Genomic DNA, 22,764 nt, shown 5'->3' with positions numbered 1-22,764 from the left:
CAGAACATGTGGATCTTTTTCCTCTTGAATAGTACACAACCCTGGATACTCCATAGATCAAGTGATTGGTTGGCTAAAAAGCTTCGATGTGTTTTCTTCATCTATCCTGACTTTTATTCGATCCGCATACAATCAGAACTTGTGAATATGGTTTGACTATGAACTACTGCACGCTGCACGTACGACTCGGATGGTTCTTTCTTCAGCGTCGGACTTGGGCTGCAATGGTGTCGCCACTGGCCTGGATTTTGGGATTGGGCATGAGCTCGATCTCCGTTGCATGTATACGCAATACGCATAGGATTTCGTGAATTGCTTACTCTGACGCGACCAGGCTACATCGTGGCGGCGGCCTCACCGGCGCAGTGAGTGCAACGGATTAGGCGAATTTGAAGATTAGGGATTAGCATTGAGAATAGGGATAAAAGAGCAAAATATCACATGGTACTCTCTGCTTGTTTGAGGTGGTACTCCTGCGAACTTGATTGGAGTACCAGACAAAATTAGCCATTAGATTTGATTGGATAGACGGTCCGTATTAATTCCGGGGTACCGTAAAAGAGCTCTACTAGCTAGGCAGGCCCTAATGAGAATTAGTCTACCACCATATGACATAAGTTTCTTCCTCCACCCAGCAACTCTTTTAATAACCTTGTCCACCACATGCTGCAGATCCTCTTTGGTCAGTTTACTGTGGTGGAGTGGCACATCAAGATACTTAATAGGCAGCTGGCTAATTTTGTACCCAAACACCTGGGCAAGTCCACTAGAGTCAGATTCAGGGATGTTGATGGGAACTAGATCACATTTATCAAATTTGATTCCCATACCTGACAACTCCTCAAAAAGAGCCAAGATCCATTTTAAGGTTTGGGCTTTCACAAAATTATTTTCTAGAAATATGAGAGTGTCATCAGCATATTGCAGGCTGATGACAACTCCAGGAATAAGCCTGGTCAAGAGACCAGAGATCAAGTTGTTTTTGTGTAGCTCAAGAAAGCATTTTAGTGAACACATCTACCACAAGGTTGAAAAACTCTAGAGCGCATTTTAGTGAACACATCTACCATAAGGTTGAAAAGCAGAGGGGATAGTGGGTCCCCTTGCCTCAGCCCTTTACCACTCTCAAAATAGTGACTTTCCACATCATTATTGTCACCCCAACATATCCTTTGAAAAGTTGCATGTGTGTACTCGATGCTTTGTCGATATATTTTGTTGCAGGACCCGAGTTTATTGTTTTTATCAGCTCGATGTACATTTCAAAAAAAAAGGGGTGAAGAATCTAGTCAATTGGACTTCCAAGTTCCAACGTTATTTGCCTCCATCGACCAGCTGCACAAGCTTCTTGTACGAGTCGAATCCTTTCTCCATGGCCACGCGAGCTTTCGACAATTCGACGTGTACTCCTTTGGCCTTCCTCCTCTATTCCGTCTCCTCCCCTATGAGCTCAAACATGGCGCACGCGACGTGCCCGTGCAGCACCAGCACGATGGTTGTCGCATCGTCGTACAAGATCATCACGGGCGGCGTGGCGCCGATGGGGACGTCGATCCCGAGCGAGCACGTCGGTGGCCAGCTGCTCGTTCAGGAACTGGTCGGTGAAGTGCTGCCATGTCATCACCGGCACGCCGTGCGCGATGGACACCAGCAGTGAGTTCAACCTGCAGTGCGTCACGAAGCCCCCCAGGGCTCGGTGCGATACTCCCTCGGTTCCATGTTCCATAATATAAGGCGCCCACGTATTTTGAGATTCAATTTTGAATATTAATTAGACTAATTAACAAAATGTGAATTGTGTGTTATAAAAATTATACCATTAGATTCATATCTAAAACAAGTTTCTGACGGTATAATTTTTATAAGACATAATTCATATTTTGTTAGTCTAATTGGTTGTCAAAACAAAATCTTGAAATGCGCAAGTGACTTATATTTTGGAGCGGAGAGAGTATATAGGAGGGCGAGCCGCGGCACCCAGCCGCGCATCACGAGACTGCCCTGCCGTGCGCGTCTCCAGGGCCTCTAGTGCTTGCGCCTTCGGCGAGGCCTGCTCGGACTCCTTCACCACCCAGAGGAATGGCCTAGGGCAGGATACCGAGCCATGTGCAGCTCGGGCGCCCATCACTATTTTCGATTATTTTCTCGTGTGTGAGAGAGAAGGAAGGGGTGTCGCGGGAAGGATGCCAGACGGGACGAACGAGAAAGGGTCGCTATATAAGAACAAAACAGCAGACGTGCTTGAAGTTACAAGTTCCGATTATGTTATTGTTATTAGTTTGGGAGTAGTTTGGAAGTATCTATCACATGCCTATAGGCCATCGAGAATCGAGATCAAATTAAATTGGTTCGTCTAGGCTTTTGTGAGATTAGACTTGTCAATAAAACTGTGCACATTAATGTAGCTGCCACTTGCGATACCCCATCCTAGTTGTATCTCAGATCTTGACTCCATCCTTCTCCCTCCCGTATGTTGAAGGGCCAAGCTACTCTCGCTCTTATCCCCATCTCGCTCCGACCGGCGGTGCCTTCGTCCACGTAGATCGCCCTGCCGGCCTCTCCTCCTGCTCATCAAGTAAGTGCCTTGACACAGGAAAGGGGCTCTCTTTTCAGGTGTGATTCCTTCCAAAGTTTCAGGTGGTTCTGAAAAGGTTGCGTCGCAGTTTTGTTTAATTAGCACAAACCTTGCTTCACAGGATTCACGCCGGACACGATATCATGGCGAACAAGTCACCGCTTTTAAGCGATGAGCCAAGAAAGCTATCGTATCAATCGATAAAAGAGATTACTGATGATTTCAATGAGGACCGAATACTTGGTCGTGGGGGATTCGGAATAGTTTACAAGGTATGATTAAGATCATGTTTGCTTAGCTTTCGATCATGCATCTACAGTCCATGTCAGATTTAGGAATTTGGCGCAGCATGTCTATACATTTTCTGCCAATAACACTTACTCTATTTAAGATGGGAACCCTTGGATTCCTATTAACGAGGGGAAACCCTCCGATTTGCATGGAAGATGTGATTTCCATTTGGTATTGTCTCGTTAGAAACTTACGGTTCGATCTTCAACCAAAGAGAAAACGAAACGCGTCCATAGCTACGAAATACAGACGTCTGGTGATCTTTGGGCCTCCCCTCCAGCACCAAACGTGTTAAGGAGAGTAGACTGTCGCGCGAAGCGAAAACTTCAGCTAAAGTTACATTTACTACAAACCCTCAGCTAGCGAGCAGCGATTTTTGCAGAATTATGCATGTGGAACAACTCTTGGCACTAAACAGTCACCGGCGAAACATCCAGTTAAAGGGAAGCAGATTGTCTCCCTCACTGCCTCACATCCATCCAACCGAAGCTAGCTGGTGGGTGCAAAGGAGAAGGAGAAGAAACCGCCTAACACAGCAGGTTGGATCCCTCTAAGCATGGGCTGGTGCTGGTTTAAAGTTAGTAGTGTTTGATTGCAGAGGAAGATGGAATGGAATGTCTTTGTTCCTATAAGAATGTAACGGAGTGGAATGTTTCCTGTTTGATTGACGAGATAAAATGAAGTGGAATGGAATGGTTCATTATATGTTTGGTTGGGGAAATGAAATGAGATGCAGTGATGTACAAGTGCACCGGAAGCGGAATTGTCAGCATGGACGGACTTGCTATGGCAATACAGTGGTCCAATAGTCCTATTGTACTGGAGACGGACTGCACACAAGCGATATGATTTCTATGATCGTGAGTTTGTCTAAATTTTGTAGCCTAGTTGAGGAAATGAAACGCGTTTCGTTTTCTCTTTGGTTGAAGATCGAACCAAGACAGGTTTAGTCGGATGGAGCTAGGTTAGGCAGCAGACTGCCTGCTGGTTGGGGTGTGATCCTCTTGATAGGGACACACCGGATGTAAACTCTGTTTGATGAAATGAAATCTTTCTTCAAGTGCACCAAAAAAACTCGACTTTAAAGCTTTATCTACTTTAGTTCCCATTAATTACCTATATTTAATTACTCCCGACCAAACGACCTGTCAGAAAAACAACAAGTGCATCAAAGGAGCATAGAGCTCCTTCGTTCTTTGGGCCTCCGCATCAATTTTTACCCATCAGGTCTAGTATATGTAGAGCTCTTTCACGGGACCCTTGGTGTGCATGTTTGTCAATCTCCAATGGATCACTGTTTTATATTATGTGAGATCAAGTGATATTTTTTCCGGTGGAAATAATAACAGTACGTATACAACTTCAGAATTACAGCCTTGCGGTTATATATGATTTAGTACTGTGACAGTTTTTTACATGTAGTGAGAAGACAAATGTAGAAAAATTAGCAAAGATGTATGAGTAAGATCGCACTGCCAACCTAGAAGACAAATAAATCAGATTTTTGTAGTATGAAAGTATGAATGCACAGTTGCATACTAGTAATTCATGTACAATATCATCGCTACTCGTGCGAATAACAAAGTTTAGTACTCCCTTCGATACATAATAAGTGTTGGATATTTAGTACAAAGTTGTACTGTTTGTACAAAATCTCCGACATTTATTATGGATCAGAGAGAATATTATAACTAGCCAGTGATGTTGAACAGGGTGAGCTCAATCGTGAAGAGATCGCCGTGAAGGTATTTCACGTGCCAAGATTGGAGGATGGCGAATTTCAGAAAGAGTTTCAGAACCTGAGGAGGTTCAACCATCAAAATGTCGTAAAGTTAGTGGCCTTCTGCAATGAATCAAAACAAGAATATGTGAAGTTCGGAGGACAAGAAGTTATTGCGGACAAGATGCATACAGCACTCTGCTTGGAGTATGTACAGAATGGTAACCTTGGGAAGCATATTTCTGGTAATTAAGTGGTCTCCCCGCGCATGAAGGTGCATTTTCTTCAGCACACACGAAATGATTCTATAGATAAAGCTTTTTAGCATACTCTTTTTCTTGGCTTTGTTACAGATGAACAGACGGGACTGAATTGGCGAGCACGTTACAAGATAATCAAAGGGATCTGTGAAGGTTTAAAATATCTTTACGAGGGACTGGAGTTCCCTGTATGGCATTTGGACTTAAAACCTGATAATATATTGCTAGATAAGAACATGGTGCCAAAGATTGGCGATTTTGGTTTCTCAAGGCTCCTCGGTGAAGAGTATACAACAAAGACAATGAGTTCTGTAGGTACACGGTGAGCTACCAGTTCATAAACCAAAACATCCTATTTGGCAATTCTATGGCAGAGTGTAGAATACTACCTCTGTTCCTAAATTCTTGTCGTTGTTTTAGTTAATTAGGAACGGAGGGAGTAGTTTATTCTCTAGGGCAGTATATGATTTCATGAGGGGGACACATATGTTTCGGTACTTCTCTTTTTTCTGTTGTACATTTTGGTTTTTATGTTTTCGTACTTTTATGAGTTTTCACGAATTTCCATAGGTACACAAACATTCGAATGATGTCAGTCCGTCGAGAGCTAGGGGCGGCAGCTATTCTTTTAAGTTTGACCAAATTTTAAAAATATATACTAATATCTACCATATCAGATGAATATATTATGAAGTTATATATCATGATGAACTCAATAAGACTAATTCAACCTTGTAAATGCTGATAGAATTTTTTATAAACTACCATATTATATTTAGAAATTGAGGGAGTAGGTAGTACCACGCTAGCCATTAATAAGTGATTTCTTTAGGCATATGCCTAAGATACAATCTATATTGGTGGTAGTGGAAGAGGCGTTAGCATTTGCATATGGGTTTTATGTCTGTACGTATCTATTTTTGGCGCATCCTTTTCGTCAACTAAGTAACACTAATTTGTACCGTGTATCTTGGCATGCAGTGGATACTTGCCGCCAGAATACATAAATAGTCAGATAATATCCAAAGAATTTGACATATTTAGCTTGGGTGTTATCATTGTAAAGATAATGGCCGGACACGAAGGCTACTCATGTATTGATGACATGACGACCCAGGAATTTGTTGACCATGTAAGACAAGTTTTCCTTAATGAGTCAAAAAAATTCCAACCGTCCATATTGAACCAAACAGTATGGTATGTTTGGCCTTTATGTGGTACAACATTTTAACTTGCAGGTACATGGTAATTGGAGGAAAAAGTTAGGTGAAACATTGAGTCCCAGATCGCTCGAAGCATATTGCCAACAGGTGAAGAGATGCATTGAGATAGCATTAGAATGCACGAAATGGAAACGACGTGAAAGACCTACAATTCAGGATATTGTTACTGCGCTGATCCAGACAGAAACAGTGATAGGTGACCTTGGGCTACAGACAGAACAGGTTCAATCACTTGTTACACATATTTGTCATTTCAATTTGTTGAAGACTATAGTTTATATAGAGTACAGTTTTTTTGCATTGTCAACCTTAAATTTCCTGATTTTTTTTAAAAAAATTAGCGGGTAAGTTGTCTGAAATTTTCTTAATTGCAGTTGTGCTTTCAACACTTTGGATCAACATTCAACAATCCTAATCTTCAAGACACTATGTATACCTTACAAAACAATGGCACTATGATTCCACTATAGTTGCTCACCTTTTAAAGAGTAGATTCAGTAGTCTCATAAAATATTCCCATGTTCAAAGTTTATTTTCTAGAAATATCCAGATCAACAAGAGTCAGGATAGTCAAGATTAAAGTCACGTACCAGGTTGAGGTATTTCGGAAGCTTTCAATTATTATTTTCATAATTCTTACGGATATGTCAGAACATAGTGCATACTAAACCTTTTGCTTCTTCGAAAAGAGAAAGTGCTTGCATGCTTGTTTTCTCCTTGTGTAAATTTCACAAACCGCACTATTTGGTGCTAGAGCTTCACGATACACAACCGAAGGGGTTTTCATCAGCAAGACACAATCCTAGAGTCAAATTGTTTCAGAAAATCCTAATCTGCCGGATTAGACCGTTTGCCAGCAAATCCGACTGGTATGGCCCCGTGTGTAATGTGCCAGATGGCCATTTGGTCCAGCCCACTCATCCACGTCGGACCATTAATGGTTTCCGCCTGACCCGACCCGAACCTAATAGCCGATCTCCACCTCCTATCACGATCAACAATTCGATGGCCTGCCTCCTCTCCAATGTCAATAAAACTTGCTGCTATTGCTGCCAGCCTGCTCTCTCATACTTGAGAAAATTCTAGAATACTTTGGATAACTGGAGAGTGTTGAAAATTAGCAATAATGCATACCTGAAAAGTTTCTAGAATACTTTGGATAATAAAAGAAATAAGATATTATAAAGAGCCTTCTAATAAATGTTTGAGAAGATTGAAATATTCTAAAAGGCTTGAAAGATTGCATAAAAGGATATAATATTTACCGTGCAAGATTCTAAAGTAAGCTTCATGAGTAAGTGATAATTCTCTAGAACTAAAATACTTGTAGAGTATTCTAGTAACAAATATTTGTAGGTGTAAGATTTAGATGGTTGTAACTTGGCACTAATCCAAAGATGTTGTAATCCTATAAGTAGGGGTGTTCTCCCTTCCCATGGGTACTACAATCACACCAAGAAGTAGAGTACCACCATGAGAACAATTGTGAGCTATCGTGATTGAGTATTATGGTTTCGTGGTAATACAGTAAACGCTGAAAAAATATTGGACCAAAATTATCAGAGTGAACAAAGTTTTTTGAGTTTCCTTCTAGTAAGTGTGATATCCCAAGTAGTATAGATGTGCATAGGTTATCAATAGTGGGTGTTAGGGTCCTTGTGAAAATCTAACTCTCAACCTAGCTAGTCTCCATCTCCCCGTTAACCACCGGTGGCCGGTACGTTACGCTGCCAACAGTTGCAATGATTTCAGTGGCAAGCTCAATCCTAATGATGTCGTAGCAGTCACCCAGAAGGAATGAATTTGGGATTTTGGGCTTCTCGAAGCGAGGAAGTAGTATCTCCCGTAGCCGTCGAGGGAGAATCTGGTCTCGAATCGAAGGGAGGGAATAGTAGCTGTAGTAGCTCCCGTAGACGCTAAGAGAGAATCTGGTCTCGAATTCGGAACAAATTTCCTGATATGGGCTCGAACAAAATCGAATTGGCCAATTAGGTTAGAATTGGGAGCGAATTGGCTGATTTGGGCTCCAATTGGGAGAATATTGGCCTCATCACGGAACGAATTAGCATGCTCCTCCTCATCGTAATAAATTGGTAGAAAATTGGCATGATGGTGGAACAAATTGGGCTCACGGCAGCAAACACAACTCTCTAACGCAGTTGCGAGCCGATGGTCGAAGCGGGTGGAGTGCCACGATAGTGAGTTTGTCGAACGCGAGGGAGAAAAGAAAAACAGAGCAAAGGAGAGGATGAGTAAACTATCACGCGGACCCGTTAGGTGTCGACAAGTGGTGGGGCCAAATTGCTACTTGTCATCTCATATGCGGGCAGATTTGTCGGATATGCTGCCAAATGCACTAATCAGTCAAAGTAGGGTTGATTAGGGTTTTTTTGAAACAATTTTGACTCTAGGATGGTGGATTGCTGATGAAAACCTCTTCTGTTGTGTCTCCGTGAAACCCTCGTCCCAGATAGCGTCGTTTTCTAAAATTTATTTTTTCTCCTCTAGAGCTGTTTCAAGTAAACCTCAACTACAATCATCCTTACTTGATTTCGGCCATGTTCATGACAGTTCACTCAGGAAGAATCAATTCTTCTCAAGAAAGACACCCCGAAGAGGCCTCCTAAAGGTTAGCACGTTATATTCTTAACTGTCTTGCTTATCTCAATTTAATAATTTTTCCTTTTCCTTAGAACACCAAATAAAAGATACTATATCCGTTCCATTAAAAAATGTTTTATTAAAACGTAAAATCTTCTTTGCGTAGACTAAAGGAGGTTAAGGGGGAATAGACGTGCTAATTAATCACGTCTCGTAAGACTTCTCTTAATGCACAGTCTTTTAGTTGTTATCTTTTAATGTCCAATAAATTCTAAAGGATCAGCTTCTCAATGTATTGTTTCTTACGTCCTTCATTTCATAATAAAGCTCATATAGATTTGTGCACTTAAACCAAGACAACTCTCATTTCTAGTGTTTGGCAATTTAAATTGGTTTGAGAATAAATTAATTTGAGTTATTGGCCGAGTGCTGGAGCCAAAAGAAAAATGAGCAATATTATGAAATAAATGGAAAAAAAATCATATATGAGTTGTATAAGGGAATGGCGGAACTAAAGCTTGTTATTTGATATTTTCTAACAGAGATTTAATGTTTTATGTTGGCTTGCATTGAGAGGCACCCACAAATGCATGCTCGCTTACTGCAGGGACACTTAATGCTTATCAGGTGTTTTATGGATTAGAAAAACTACAATTCGGAATAAATAGAACTCCTAAATTTTAAAAAAAGGTCGATGTAATGGAAAGAGAGAATGCTGTGCAAAGGTACTATACCTCATACTTAACGATCCACCTTAAAAATATGGTCCCAAGGTTGTAAATACTAGGTTGACTATGTTTGTAAATAGTTGAAATTCCCTAAAAAATTACTCACTGCAAGATATCATATCACAGGGAACAATATGGGTCTCAAAGAATACATATCTGCCAAATCCACTTTGCAAAATTAGTTGGTGTAGATGAGATTGGTAAGTAATCTTTTATATGTAAATAGGAGATTCTCTCTACATGATTTCTCTCAACATGCAAGCATGCATGCCACATTATCAAGAAATGCATGTATTTAGTTATTTTGAGGCCTTGCATGTATTCATTTACACTTTCTCATTATATATTTTAACATGTTTCCGTAGTAACGTGCGGGACATCATCTAGTTAACACAGTAAAAAGTCAGCAAATAAGATAATAGGGTCATTTTTCCCTTAGGAAAAGAAGAATATGATCGGAAAATGAGCCCAACTCATTTGGTCGGGAAGTGACCGCTCTCAAACTAAACTCTCGACGAAAGCTTATTATTAGCCATCCGAAATGACCGACAATATCCATAACTGCTTCATTCATCAGAAATGGCCACTGTCATCAGCAGACGTAAAACCGGAGAGAGCAAGCCGAGCATTCTAAGTTCACTACCGAAGGACCTGCCGCTAGATTTTTTGAAGAAAATTACAGATGATTTCTCTGAAGAGAGAACACTTGGTACGGGTGCATTTGGAACATTTTACATGGTATGAGCCTGCCTTAGCATTTTCTATTATTTGGAACCTGATATTGAGAAGGTGCCTACGTACATTATCTTTGAGACTAAACAGGGAATTTTGGAAGATGGCGAAGTAATTGCTGTGAAGAAACTTGCGGAAAATTCACCAGTGGCAAGAGATAAAGCATTTGCTAATGAGGTTCAAAATATTATGGCTCTCGAGCATGAGAATATAGTAAAGCTAGTTGGCTACTGTCAAGAAACACAAAAGAAAGTTGTGCAGAACAATGGAAGATATATTGTTGCAGACATAGTAGAAAGTTTACTCTGCTATGAATATTTACCTAACGGAAGCCTTGGCAAGTATAATGCTGGTATGTACTTTGCTGTACAGTAGACTATCCGATCGACATACTTTGCATATATCTTCGGTTTTCTTTTATTCTTTACACTGTTCAGATTGTCTATATATTCCTTTTAGCTTTTACACTGATATACGTCCAATGACAAAAAAGGGGGGTAATCGTAACTAATGCAGAATTGCATATTATCAATAGGAGAACTCATTTGTCAACTTCATTTCTGTTCCTCCCAATACTTACGTGATCCCATGTTTAAATTACTTCAGCTGGATCCAGTATATCAAATGACTGGGACATACGGTTCAAAATAATTAAAGGGATTTGCCAAGGTTTACTCTTTCTACATTCCATTCCTATTGTCCATATGGATCTTAAGCCAGAAAATATATTGTTGGACAATGCTATGGTGGCAAAAATTGCGGATTTTGGTCTCTCGAGGCTCTTCGGTCAAGAACAAACACGGATGAACACACAGAATGTTGTGGGATCCTAGTAAGCTCAACATTATATATTTTAGTTTTATAATATTTGCATTGTTTTTGCCTCCTCTTATTAATGCTTTGAATGCTGATGTTAATGTGTGCTTCAGTGGATACATCGCCCCAGAATATTTATACCGAGGCGAAATCTCTACCAAGACAGATATATACAGCCTAGGTCTTACAGTTCTGGAAACCGTGACAGCAGAGAAAAATAGCGCCAGTAATGAACCATCTGGAGTTCGGTTTATTAAGATGGTAAGGCAAATGCACAAGATACATTCAAAATCTGGCTCTTTTGAAAACTATTTTGCTATATTTACATTATTCTTGGCATTTGTCGTTCTCGTTCAAACTTGACAGGTACGTGAAAAATGGACATTCGACCACATAGTATCGGTTCACCCGTCTTTAAGTGCCGATTACCTTCAAGAAATAACAACCTGCATTGATATTGGGCTAGAATGTGTTGAGATCGATCGGCAGAAGAGGCCATCCATAGAGAACATTGTCGACAGGCTAAATGGCGTAGTAACAAGGTATGATCGAATTGGTGGAGAACATCAATAGTACTCTACGTCGGTACGATGTAGTTTACAGTAATGCATCGGAAAATCTTTTACCTTTGTGGAAGGAAAATCTTGAATACATGTTTGGTTCAACTATCTTTCTTTAGGCAAGTTAATTAAGTACTTGAAGAATATATGAGAAGTACGACTAGATTTTTATTCCTGAAAACATTCCCAGTAATTAGGGTTCAAAATAGACCACTTTTCTTGTAATAAGGACCGAGAGATGTAAGTGCCACACCTGGTAGTGGTCTATTTATAACAGTTTCCTTGTTGGAGTGTTGTTTTTAGGGCCGCTGGTATGACCTTCATTGGTTGAACCCGACCTCAACAATGAAATTCGTGATTCTACAATTTGCTGGTTGGGTCTGATTGTCCGTGTGCATGGACATGTATTTGAAATATGACGATGATTATCCAAAGTTAATTTGGACTGGCTTTTACTAGTAGAACCAACCCTCGCTCTTGGATGTTTCATATATACTACTCACTCCTTTCCAAAAAAAAAGTGACGTGGATTTGTATAAGAATCTATTCAAATTCACGTTACTTATTTTGGGACGGATGGAGTATGTGTTTGTTGGCATTTTCTTTCTTGTAGTGGCTTGTCATTTTTGGCCTTTAGTATAGTTCACTTGTACTTAGGGGTGGAGCTGCAGGACGACTCGGTTAAACTCTCTTCAGAACAAAGTAACCATTAATCACCACTGTTTGTACTTTTCCCATTTCACAAAGGTTGGTGTATTTAGTTTCGTTAGTACTTGTTTTGACCAAAAGTTTATTAATATGTGGTTTTGAAGACATTAAACTTGCATCAACAGATTCATCTACAAAGTTCCCGATAATCGTGATTTCCAATCGTATGAATTACATATTATAAAAGTTGCAATTGGTCAAAGTCTTGTCTTAAGAGAGAGTGAATGACATAAACCACCACATTTGAAAACAAGGTTACACATCTTCTTTGGGCATTTTTCAAAAAACCTTGGGTCACAGGTCATGATGTCGCAAATATCACTAACCGTCCAATTCAAGCGTTTTGACATGATTTCTGACCATTGGGGCCCACTGGTCAGGTGCAATGCGGTGCCGACATGCCGACGTCCTGGTCCCGATGAGCCTTTAAGGTTTTGGTATTTGGACAGCAACAAAGTAAATAACAATCCCATCTTGCAATGAGCTTTGAGATAGCTTCAACATGCAGTTAAATAAACACAAATCAACATGCACAAGTGGCATAATGATTTAACGTGAAAAACCCTCAACGTGAGGACTAAAAAAACACGACTATGGACCGACCAGTCCACGCAACTTACTGTTAGCAAATTGTTGCACACTATTACAGAATCCTGATACGTCCGAAAACCTCTAGTCTGACGCAAATCACACGCGTCACTGATCAAGTGTCAATGGCTCGGATACTTCCGACGCTTCGAAAAGCAGCAGCAGTGACTTTGTCTCCCCTGACGCTTCTTAGCCCACTGCTGACGCTTCTTTATAGCTAAGACGGGTCAGAAATGAAAACTTACTACTGACATGTAGATGCTGAGAAATGTCAGTAGTGGCTATGCAGCTCTGACCAGTACTTGCTTTGAAGCGTCAGTGATCATAATTTATGCTTTAAAAAAAAAGCACGCATGCATCCAGCAAGTGTGATACACGAATGCATCCAGCACATGTAATAATACACACATGCATCCAGCATACATTAAATACACTGACATCATACATTATACATACGACTGTAGTCACCAAACTACAGAACAGATTACAGATGGTAAAAACATAAAATCAATGAGGTTGGTAACAGAACTTGTCATATTCTCCTCTGCCAAAAAACCTGTTAGACATTCATTAATTAAGTAATTTAACAAGGCTGTTAAAACCAAGTTTCTGCGATCAACAAACATCGTCATATCATAAAAAAACATTATGATGACATACCTCATGTCTTCAACTCTATGAGCTTTCCACTTGGTTCATCAAATGCACTGCCATAATGAAACTGACAACACAACACGCCAGCCTTTTTCCCAAGAAGTTCAAGCATTTTACCTGTTGTCATACGACCAGTGAGCAAAACAAGGGATTCAGCGGGCAGGAGAACACTCACACTTTTCTAGCAGAATAAAAGCTACATCTTGTACTATCATCTCAAAAATGCAACCCGTCTTTGCCAAGATAAAAAAATAATCCATCAAACTGTTCTCATTTTTACTAATCTGCCACAACCCACCATATGAAACTGAAGTATGTAGAATATTTACCTGCCACTCTTCACTGCACTGTTATCGTGGCTATCCTAACACTCGACGGGAGAATCACAGAGAGAAGAGAGTGAAGTTTGCGCTGCTCAAACTGCCGCAGCTTTTCTGGCGGTTTTTCTCTTCCTTTTATTCAAGGGAAACAACTAACAAGGAGCTAGCCACGCCACGATCGGGTGATCCCGCGCCATCCCACGGCCGAGTCAAGGCGCTAAACCAGGCACCCCCACGAACGGCCAAAGCTGCCAATCTGCATGCCCCAAGCAACGTGCGCAGACGAGTCGGGACATGCCTAATAAACAGAAACAGAAAAGAAACTAATCTGCTGAATAAAGGAAACTACGTGCGCGAGATTACTGCTAACAAACACCCCCTAATCTCGTGCACCTACTTTATTTCGATCATGCCGATCTTCGACCGCAGCTCGAGAAATCTGATCTTGCCAAGTGACTTCGTCAGAATGTCAGACAGCTGCACCTCCGTCCAGATGAACTCCACTTCAGCCTGTCGGTCCTCGATGCACCACCGTATGAAGTGATACCGAGTGTCAATATGCTTGCTCCTGTCGTGGAACACAGGATTACGGCTGAGAGAGATCGCCGACTTGTTGTCGACAAACAGTTTGACGCGAGCCGCCTCCTCCATCTTCAGTTCGCCGAGGAGACGAGCTAGCCAGACTCCCTGGCAGATGGAAGTGGTTGCAGCAATATACTCTGCCTCGCAGGACGAAAGTGCCACTACCTTCTGTTTGGTTGATTGCCAGCTGATCGGGCTCGACCCGAGGAAGAAGAAGACGCCGCTGGTGCTCTTGCCGTCATCCACATCGCCAGCTAGATCACTGTCACTATAACCTGTGATGCTGGCATTGCCGTTTGCTCCCCGCTCATACTTGCAGCCAAAATTCAGAGTGCCAGCGATGTACCTCAGAATATGCTTCACGGCTGCAAAGTGTTCGACAGTTGGGGACTCCATAAACCTGCTCACATAGCCTAATGCAAACGTGATGTCAGGGCGTGTGTGAACAAGATATCTTAGGCATCCAACAATGCTCCTGTACTCTGAGGCATCTGTTGGCGTAGCCGTTCTGGCATGAGTTGCAGCCGGCCATCCCACTGCGCTCCAAGATCTTCGCCGCGTATGCAGACTGACAAATGGTGATGCCAGTGCTGTGCTGCTTCATATCAATGCCAAGATAGAAACTGAGTGACCCCAAGTCACTCATAGCAAACAACTGCTTCATTTCCTCCTTGAAATTCCCCAGCTGATGCTCGTCTGCTCCAGTAATGATCAGGTCATCAACGCAGACCCCGACCAAAACCCTAGCTTCGCCATCTCCCCAGGCATAGACGGCGTGCTCCAATTCACTTCGGACAAAACCCAGTGACTGCAGGCAGCTGTCCAACTTTGCATTCCACGCCCGGGGTGCCTGCTTCAGGCCATACAGCGCCTTGCGGAGCTGATAGACCTTGTGCTCCTGGCCTTCCACCTCGAAACCCGGCGGCTGCGCCACGAACACCGTTTCCTCAAGCTCACCATTCAGGAAGGCAGACTTGACGTCCATGTGGTGTACCGTCCATCCGGCATGTGCCACGAGAGCGAGCAGCAGCCGGACTGAATCCAGACGGGCGACAGGCGCGAAGACTTCATCATAATCGACACCATGACGCTGCACATAGCCCTTTGCGACGAGGCGAGCTTTGTGCTTTGTCACTTCCCGCGCGAGTCCTTCTTAACCTTGTACACCCACTTCAATCCTATGGCACGTTGTCCCTCTGGCAGTGACACGAGACGCCAAGTGTCATTTGCTTCGATGGACTGCATCTCCTCAGACATTGCCCTCTGCCACCACTCATACTGAGCTGCATCACGATGGTTCACAGGCTCTTCGTCGAGTAGGAGGTTGAGACGTGGTGCAGCACCGGCATCAAGCACGTTCGTAACAGTGCGATATCGGTGAGGCACATTGACGTTGTCGTCGTTGTCGAACAGCTCAGGTTCGATCATTGGTGGAGTTGCGAATTCCACCTGCACCTGCTGCGGAGCTGTCGGCGTTACTGGAGTCGAAGGAGCCGGCATGGGGTCGCCCTCTTCGCCACTTGGAGCTGGGGTCAGTGCCCCGTGCGGCGTGGGCGCGGCCGTATGCACAACATACTCAACAGTAAATGAGTCTGTCATACCAGTGTTGTCGTCGTTGCTAGTTTCGCCCCAGTTCCACGCGGCCTCCTCGTCGAACACGACGTCACGAGTGACATGAATTCGTCTTGCCACGGGGTCGTACATGCGGTACGCCTTGCTCCCTGGCTCGTAGCCGAACATGACCATGCGACGGCTCCGGTCATCCAGCTTCTTCAAGTGCAGGCTCACCGTCTTGACATGGCCGATGCAGCCGAACGTGCGCAAGTAATGCACATCCGGCTGCCATCCAAACCACGCCTCGAATGGGTTCTTGCCAACCACGCTCACCGTTGGTGCCCGGTTCAGCAGGTACACTGCCGTGGTGACCGCCTCGCCCCAGAACTCCGCCGGCACGCCCTTTGCCTTCAGGAGGCAGCGCGCCATCCCGATGACCGTCTGGTTCCGGCGCTCGACGATGCCGTTTTGCTGGGGAGAGTACGGCGTCGTCAAGTGCCGCGTGACCCCCAACTCCTCGCAGTAGCAGCGAACTCCTTCGAGGTGAATTCACCACCACGGTCCGTGTGCAGGGCACGCAGTGACCGCTGTGACTCGTTCTCCGCCAGCGCCTTGAATCGTTTGATTGCGCCGGCAGCTTCATCTTTGCTGGACAGCAGGGTTAGCCACATGTATCTACTGTGATCATCAACAAGAAGCAAAAAATAACGTTTGCCTCCTGGTGTCGTCGGAGTGACCGGCCCACAGAGATCACCATGGACCAGATCGAGTTGGGCGTCGGAGCGGTACTTTGCCTGGCGGGGAAAAGGACTCGACGTTGTTTCCCCACCAAGCAACTGTCGCAGAGTTGATCCACGCGATCAATCGTCGGCATGCCTCGAACCATGCCGTCCTTGGCCAGCTTCCGGAGCGCATCGAAATGAAGATGGCCGTACCTGGCGTGCCAACGCCAGGCGTCGTCGTTGCCTCGGACAGAGAGGCAGATCGGCTGTGCCACCTCGAGATGGAGCACGTACAGCCGCCCCTGGTTTCGCCTCACACGGGCGAGCAGCTTCTGTTGTGGATCCCACAGCTGGAGGACACCGCGGTGGATGTTCGTCTCGCACCCGTTCTCGTCCATCTGCCCTAGGCTGATGATGTTGCTCTCCAGGCGTGGGGTGAAGTAGACGTCCATGAGCACTTGGTGCTCACCGTTGCGACACGAGAAAACGATCTTGCCACGCCCTTCGATGTTGAAAAGCGAGCCGTCCCCGAGTTTGACGCGCCCACTCACGCCGGCGTGCAGCTCAGAGAAGAGTTCACGGCGCCCGGACATGTGGTTCGACGCGCCACTGTCCAGGAACCATGACATGTCGCAGCGCCTGTCGCCGGGAGCCGCGCGCGCTTTAGAGCGCTCCTCGTTCAGCATGACGCGCTCCTCGGCGTCGTCCGTGACCACCGTCAGCGCGCACGTGCGCGCCATGAGGAGCGCCGGCTCCTCGTCGTCGGCTTGGGCGAGATTGGCACGCCCCTTCCGTTCCTTCCTAGGCTCACGGCAGTGCTTCGAGAAATGGCCCATCTTATTGCAATTGAAACATTTCACCTTAGACATGTCGATGTTGCCATTGGCGTTGCGGGCATGTCCAACGCCCTGCTGCTTCGGAGCCTTGCCGCGCCCGTTGCCGTTCGTGTTCTGGGCGTGGCTCGTGCCGCCCATGTTCTGGCCTTGGCCACCGCTGCCTTGGCCCGTCTGCCGCTGGCTGCGGCGCATCTCCCACTCCTCTTCGGTAAGGAGTAGTTGGCCTCCGGCAGCACTGGACGAGCCGCTGCTGAGAGCGTATCGGGACTCCGCCGCGCGAAGCCGCCCGATGAGTTCCTCCAGAGACACCTGCTTGAGGTCGAGCAGCGTCTCAATCGACATCGCGATCTGCATGTATTTCTCCGGCACACACGCGAGGAACTTCTTCACCACCGTGACCGGCGCCACCGAATCGCCGAGCGTCACCATGTGGTTGATGTGGTTGTTGACCCGCATGCCGAACGAGTCGAGGGATTCGCCGGGGTTGAAGGCGAAGCGCTCCCACTGCGTGCGAAGGCGTTCCGCCGCCGCCTCGCGCACGCGCTCCACACCGAGGCGCATGAGCTTGATGGCCTCCCAGCCCTCCCTGGCCGTCTCCTTGGAGGCAATGATGCCTTTCATCTCCAGCGGGACGGCCTTGATCAACGCCGCCAGGGCATTCATCTCATCGACCTCGCTGATCTCGTCCTCCTCCTCAGCGATCATGGCCGTCCACAACCGCTGGGACGATTATCTGACGGTTGTCGTTCTGCCGCGCGCCAGGATTCCAACCTCGCTGCCGTCACGAAGCCGACCGCGAACCACCGACAGACCGCTTGCGTGAGCGATCCTGACTGCCGGCCATGGCGCCCAGAGCCTTTCGTGGCTCTGATACCAAATGTTATCGTGGCTATCCTAACACTAGACGGGAGAATCACAGAGAGAAGAGAGTGAAGTTTGAGCTGCTCAACCTGCCGCAGCTTTTCTGGCGGTTTTTCTCTTCCTTTTATTCAAGTGAAACAACTAACAGGGAGCTAGCCACGCCACGATCGGGTGATCCCGCGCCATCCCACGGCCGAGTCAAGGCGCTAAACCAGGCACCCCCACGAATGGCCAAAGCGGCCGATCTGCATGCCCCAAGCAACGTGCGCAGACGAGTCGGGACATGCCTAATAAACAGAAATAGAAAAGAAACTAATCTGCTGAATAAAGGAAACTACGTGCGCGAGATTACTGCTAACATGCACGCAGCTAGGGCCTACACGCAGTATGGAGGCACCAACATCTGCCGTGTCGCAAGATCAACACCGATAAGACCAGGTTCATCTCTTCCCTTCTCAGACTTTGGTCTGCACATGCCTAAGCCATTGCAAAATAGGAAATTCCAGTGTGCACCATGATACAATGATGTGTGATAAGTATATGAAGCCCGATTAATAGTGTGCAGGCTACATGCATTTTTGTACCAAGAAAGTTCCAGTGGTTTGGGGAATACATACCAATGCTATTAGTGAGTTCATATTGAAAAACTGCAAAAATCTACAAAAACAATAGTAGGGCACCATTTTGCTAGCTTTGAGAGAATAAGATGGCAATGCATTTTTCATATATGTTCAAGAACATACATGCAGATCGCTGCCGCTTGGAGGCCGCCGGTGCCGCCACGCACGAGCACAAATCTACTCTACAAAAGAACCAAAGAAACAACAAAAGGCATAATACTTATTACCATGTGTTCTGGGTGGTCCAATGATGACACAAAGAAGAAAAGTTATGCAGGTCGGAAATTTTGACGGTAGTTACAATTCATGTTGAATTCATACAACATGTGAGGCAAACAAAAGGGAAATGAACACATCTCGGCTCTGAAACGTCAAACTACCTGTGTATATTTCTCTTAGTAATTGTCCAGCGATGACCACGATATTAATAAGATGCATCTCCTAAGACCGAGGAGTTATTCGGCCTCTCTGCGCTCCACGATAGCGTTTTATGCCTATTCGTTTTTGTTTGCGGCGATTTTGTCTTTTTTTGTACTTTCTGTGCGTTTGGTGCTGTCCCTGGATGTGGGCCGTCTTTTCTTACGGGGTCCGTCGTCAGTTGGTTGATGCTTGCGGGTATGGGAGGTTGTTCATCTGTGCTTTGCATGGTTTGCATGCGCTAGGTGTATTTGCGTGTGTGCTGACGCGTGGGTTGCTCATTTTGGTGAGTCGTCGCATTTCTTCGTTAACGTGTCGTCAAAACGTGATACGTGTAGTGTGTGCCGGCGGTGGAGAGTGTTCAGGAGATGCTTCATTTGCTAGGTATGTGGTTCTTATGGTTTATTCGTACGTGCTCTATAAATAGGCTGCGTGGTCGCTCGTTTTGATTCAGCCGGTTCCGATTGACATGTCCTCTTGTTGGAGCTGGGTTGGTGCGTTCTCCTGCCTCTTAATCGTTGCGTGTAGGTATGTGGTGTTGTTGTCGTCTTTGTGTGTGACTTCTTGGGGTTCCTTCGTTTCGTAGTTCTTGATTTTGATTCATGTTGTCCTGTCCGTGCGTCGTCTGTGTTTTCTTTTCACGTTGTTGTTGTGTTGTTTTGTTGTCATGGATGGTTCTAGGCTGGGTTTTGCTAGGGCTCAGGAGCTTGTGGCTGTGCCTGCTCGTGGGCGTGGTCGTTGTGGTGGTCGTGGGCGTGGTAGCCGTGGGCGTGGTCGTACATGTTTTGAGGTTCCAGGGCCTGTTGATGCGATTGAGGATGCTGGTGTCCGTGGTCGGGGCCGGGGTAGGGGCTGTGGTCGGAGTCGTGGCCGGGGAGTTGGGCGGGAAGGGCCTGCGAGGCCTGGAGGTTTGTCGACTGATGTTCGTGGAGGGTGTTCTAATGGTGTTCATGTTCGTGGTCGAGGTTATGGGGCTGGGTGGACTGCGTATGTAGATGACGAGGAATTCACAGATGTTTTGCGTGGCCGTGCTTCCGGACGTAGCCACGGCCGTGGTCGTCGTGGTGCTGGCCGTGGTGCTGGCCAGGTTTTGGTTGCACCTGTTGATGTGTCTGAGGCTTCCGTGACTGCGGTGGCGGAGATTGTTCCTGCCGGAGGGCCTCCCGTTGTCTGTGGGCATTTAATTGGTAGTTGCCCATTTTTTCCTGAATTTTCGCTGCGTGTTGGTATATCTGCATAGTTATGTCTGATGTATGTTGTTTTGTTTAACAGGTAATCATATATTGCCTCATGTTACTGCCTTCGAGGCAAGGTCAAAGAGAAAACGCCAGCGTTTGCTGCTTCGTCCTTATCTTTTTGGTGAGCATGGTGTTTTTTTGTGTGCAGGGATGTGTTTTATTGATAGGTTTTTATGCCTTGTGTTTTTATGCTGGTCTTGTGGTTTCGTCTTGTAGATCAGTTGTCCTTTTGTGTGTCTGCTGGTAGTCGAGTGGTTCTTTCAAAAGATTATGTTTCTTTTTTGAAAGGTACGTCTTTCAGTCCCGTTCTTCGTACTGTCGTTGGGTTTTTAGTCTCAGATATTCTTTTCCTGAGTTGTACTGATGGGTTGTTGTTTTTGACGTGCAGTTGGTTACGATGGGAGGTCGTATCATGGTGGACTCGATTATGTGTGTCTTAGTTGCGGGGCTCTTTTCTAGTTTTCTGAGCAAATTGTCACTCGTAGCATCCACAGGAATGTGCTGTACAATCTTTGTTGCAGGCGTGGACGCGTGCGGTTGCCGGTGTATCGAGAGTGGCCTTCTCCATTGCGTGAGTTGGCATCTTTTTCGGGTGGTCGGCAGTCAAGACATTTTATGCATTTGATCAGGTCGTATAATTCTCTGTTTGCATTTACTTCTTTGGATGTTGACATCGATAAGAGCATCAATACTGGGAACGGGCCGTATGTTTTTCGTGCTTGTGGTAAAGTTCATCACCGTATTGGGTCTTTGGTTCCCGTTGATGGGAAAGTCCCTCAGTTTGCTCAGCTTTATGTGTATGATGTGGCGAATGAATTGTCGAATCGCCTTGGCGTGTTTGGGGGCGATGGTGATCCCAGTGGTTCTCCTGATCTTGATATTGTGGCTTCTCTGATTGCTATGTTGGATGAGCATAATTTGTTGGTTCGTACTTTTCGGATGGCATCTGAGCATTTACACTCCACTCAATGTCCTAATTTGGCAATAGGATACTTGGGTCTGATTCTTCTAATCCAAGCGTTTATAGTCCTCCCACGGCTCCTGAATTGGCTGCTCTGGTGGTTGGTGACTTCACGGCGGATCGATGCAAGTTTGATATTGTTGTTGAGTGCAAGGATGGACCTCTCCGGCATGTGTCTGAGCTTCATCCGGCTTTAATGGCGTTGCAGTATCCACTTTTGTTTCCTTATGGTGAGAAAGGTTTTTATCTCTGCATGAAACTTGTTCGTTTGGACGAAGATGATGTTGGTGGTCGTCCTGATGTTACTATGCTTGAATATCATTGTTACCGATGTCATTATAGGCAGAATCAGCCAAATCCTTATGTGTGCTTTGGACGTTTGTCTGATCGGTCGAAAGTGGATGCCTTTTCTTGTGTCGAATGTGACAGACTGTCTTTTGTTTTGAGTAATCAGAGGAAGCTGAGAGGTGAGTCTTATCAAGGGCTCACTGACGCCATTGGCCAGGGTGCGTCCTGTGGTAGTAACGTTGGTGTGAAGATTTTGTTGCCTGCTAGCTTTGTCGGGTCACGGAGGTATATGGCACAGAATTACCAGGACGCTATGGCAATTTGTAGGGCTTTTGGGGCTCCCGACTTATTCGTGACATTCACGTGCAATCCTAAATGGGATGAGATATCTGACGCTTTGCGTTTGGAGCCTGGACAGTCGTCTGCCGACCGGTCGGATATTGTCTCTCGTGTCTTCAAGATGAAGCTCGATGAGCTTTTTTGGGATATTAGGCATGGAGAAGCTTTCGGTTTAGTTCATGCTGGTAGGTGCCATTGTGTTTTATTTGGTATGGTGTTTGTTTTTTTTCTTGGGGTTTCGGTGCTTATTTTTTTTTAATTCGTTGCAGCTCTTTATACTGTGGAATTCCAGAAGAGGGGGTTGCCGCATGCCCATATGTTGGTTTGGCTTGACACGACTGAGTGGACGGCTACAGATGTTGGCACTGATTTGAATGTGTCTTTCGTTGATGGGTTAATATCAGTTGAGTTGCCAGATATTTCTGTTGATCCGTTAGGATATGCCTTGGTGGATGAATTTATGGTTCATGGTCCGTGTGGTAGAATGAACGAGGGTTGTCTTGTATGAAAAAGGGGTCCTGTTCTAAGAGGTTTCCTAAGAAATTCAATGCCCATACATCTATTGACAGG

At 45.2% G+C, this 22,764-nt stretch overlaps 1 protein-coding gene and 1 long non-coding RNA gene across 3 annotated transcripts; both read left to right on the top strand.

Moving 5' to 3' along the window:
• Positions 1-2,403: 2,403 nt before the first annotated feature.
• On the top strand, positions 2,404-11,967 carry LOC100836035 (receptor like protein kinase S.2). Of its 2 annotated transcripts, none has more exons than XM_010235715.3 (12): positions 2,404-2,613; positions 2,697-2,847; positions 4,579-4,831; positions 4,940-5,168; positions 5,828-5,978; positions 6,085-6,291; positions 8,641-8,698; positions 9,976-10,136; positions 10,221-10,482; positions 10,737-10,962; positions 11,060-11,207; positions 11,313-11,967. In XM_010235715.3, exons 2-12 carry the CDS (start codon positions 2,719-2,721, stop codon positions 11,517-11,519), a joined length of 2,031 nt encoding a protein of 676 aa, XP_010234017.1. In that variant the 5' UTR covers positions 2,404-2,613; positions 2,697-2,718; the 3' UTR covers positions 11,520-11,967. The 2 variants fall into 2 exon arrangements, with proteins under 2 accessions (XP_010234017.1, XP_010234016.1); XM_010235714.3 differs by having other exon boundaries at positions 2,405-2,575.
• LOC112271594 lies at positions 8,705-9,902 on the top strand. The gene is made up of 3 exons (XR_002964848.1): positions 8,705-9,395; positions 9,525-9,598; positions 9,838-9,902. It is a non-coding gene; the product is annotated as an uncharacterized LOC112271594 (long non-coding RNA).
• Positions 11,968-22,764: the final 10,797 nt, after the last annotated feature.

This window comes from Brachypodium distachyon, chromosome 3 (genome assembly GCF_000005505.3).
Source record: "Brachypodium distachyon strain Bd21 chromosome 3, Brachypodium_distachyon_v3.0, whole genome shotgun sequence".
Lineage (NCBI taxonomy): Eukaryota > Viridiplantae > Streptophyta > Magnoliopsida > Poales > Poaceae > Brachypodium > Brachypodium distachyon.
This window is presented reverse-complemented; position numbering and strand designations above follow the sequence as displayed.

Excerpts from the sequence above, each read along its gene's own strand:
- LOC100836035 (XM_010235715.3), top strand. The coding sequence starts at position 2,719 with ATGGCGAACAAGTCACCGCTTTTAAGCGATGAGCCAAGAAAGCTATCG. Across the intron at positions 4,832-4,939 it reads CCTTGGGAAGCATATTTCTG|ATGAACAGACGGGACTGAAT; the intron begins GTAATTAAGTGG and ends GCTTTGTTACAG. Across the intron at positions 10,483-10,736 it reads CCTTGGCAAGTATAATGCTG|CTGGATCCAGTATATCAAAT; the intron begins GTATGTACTTTG and ends AAATTACTTCAG.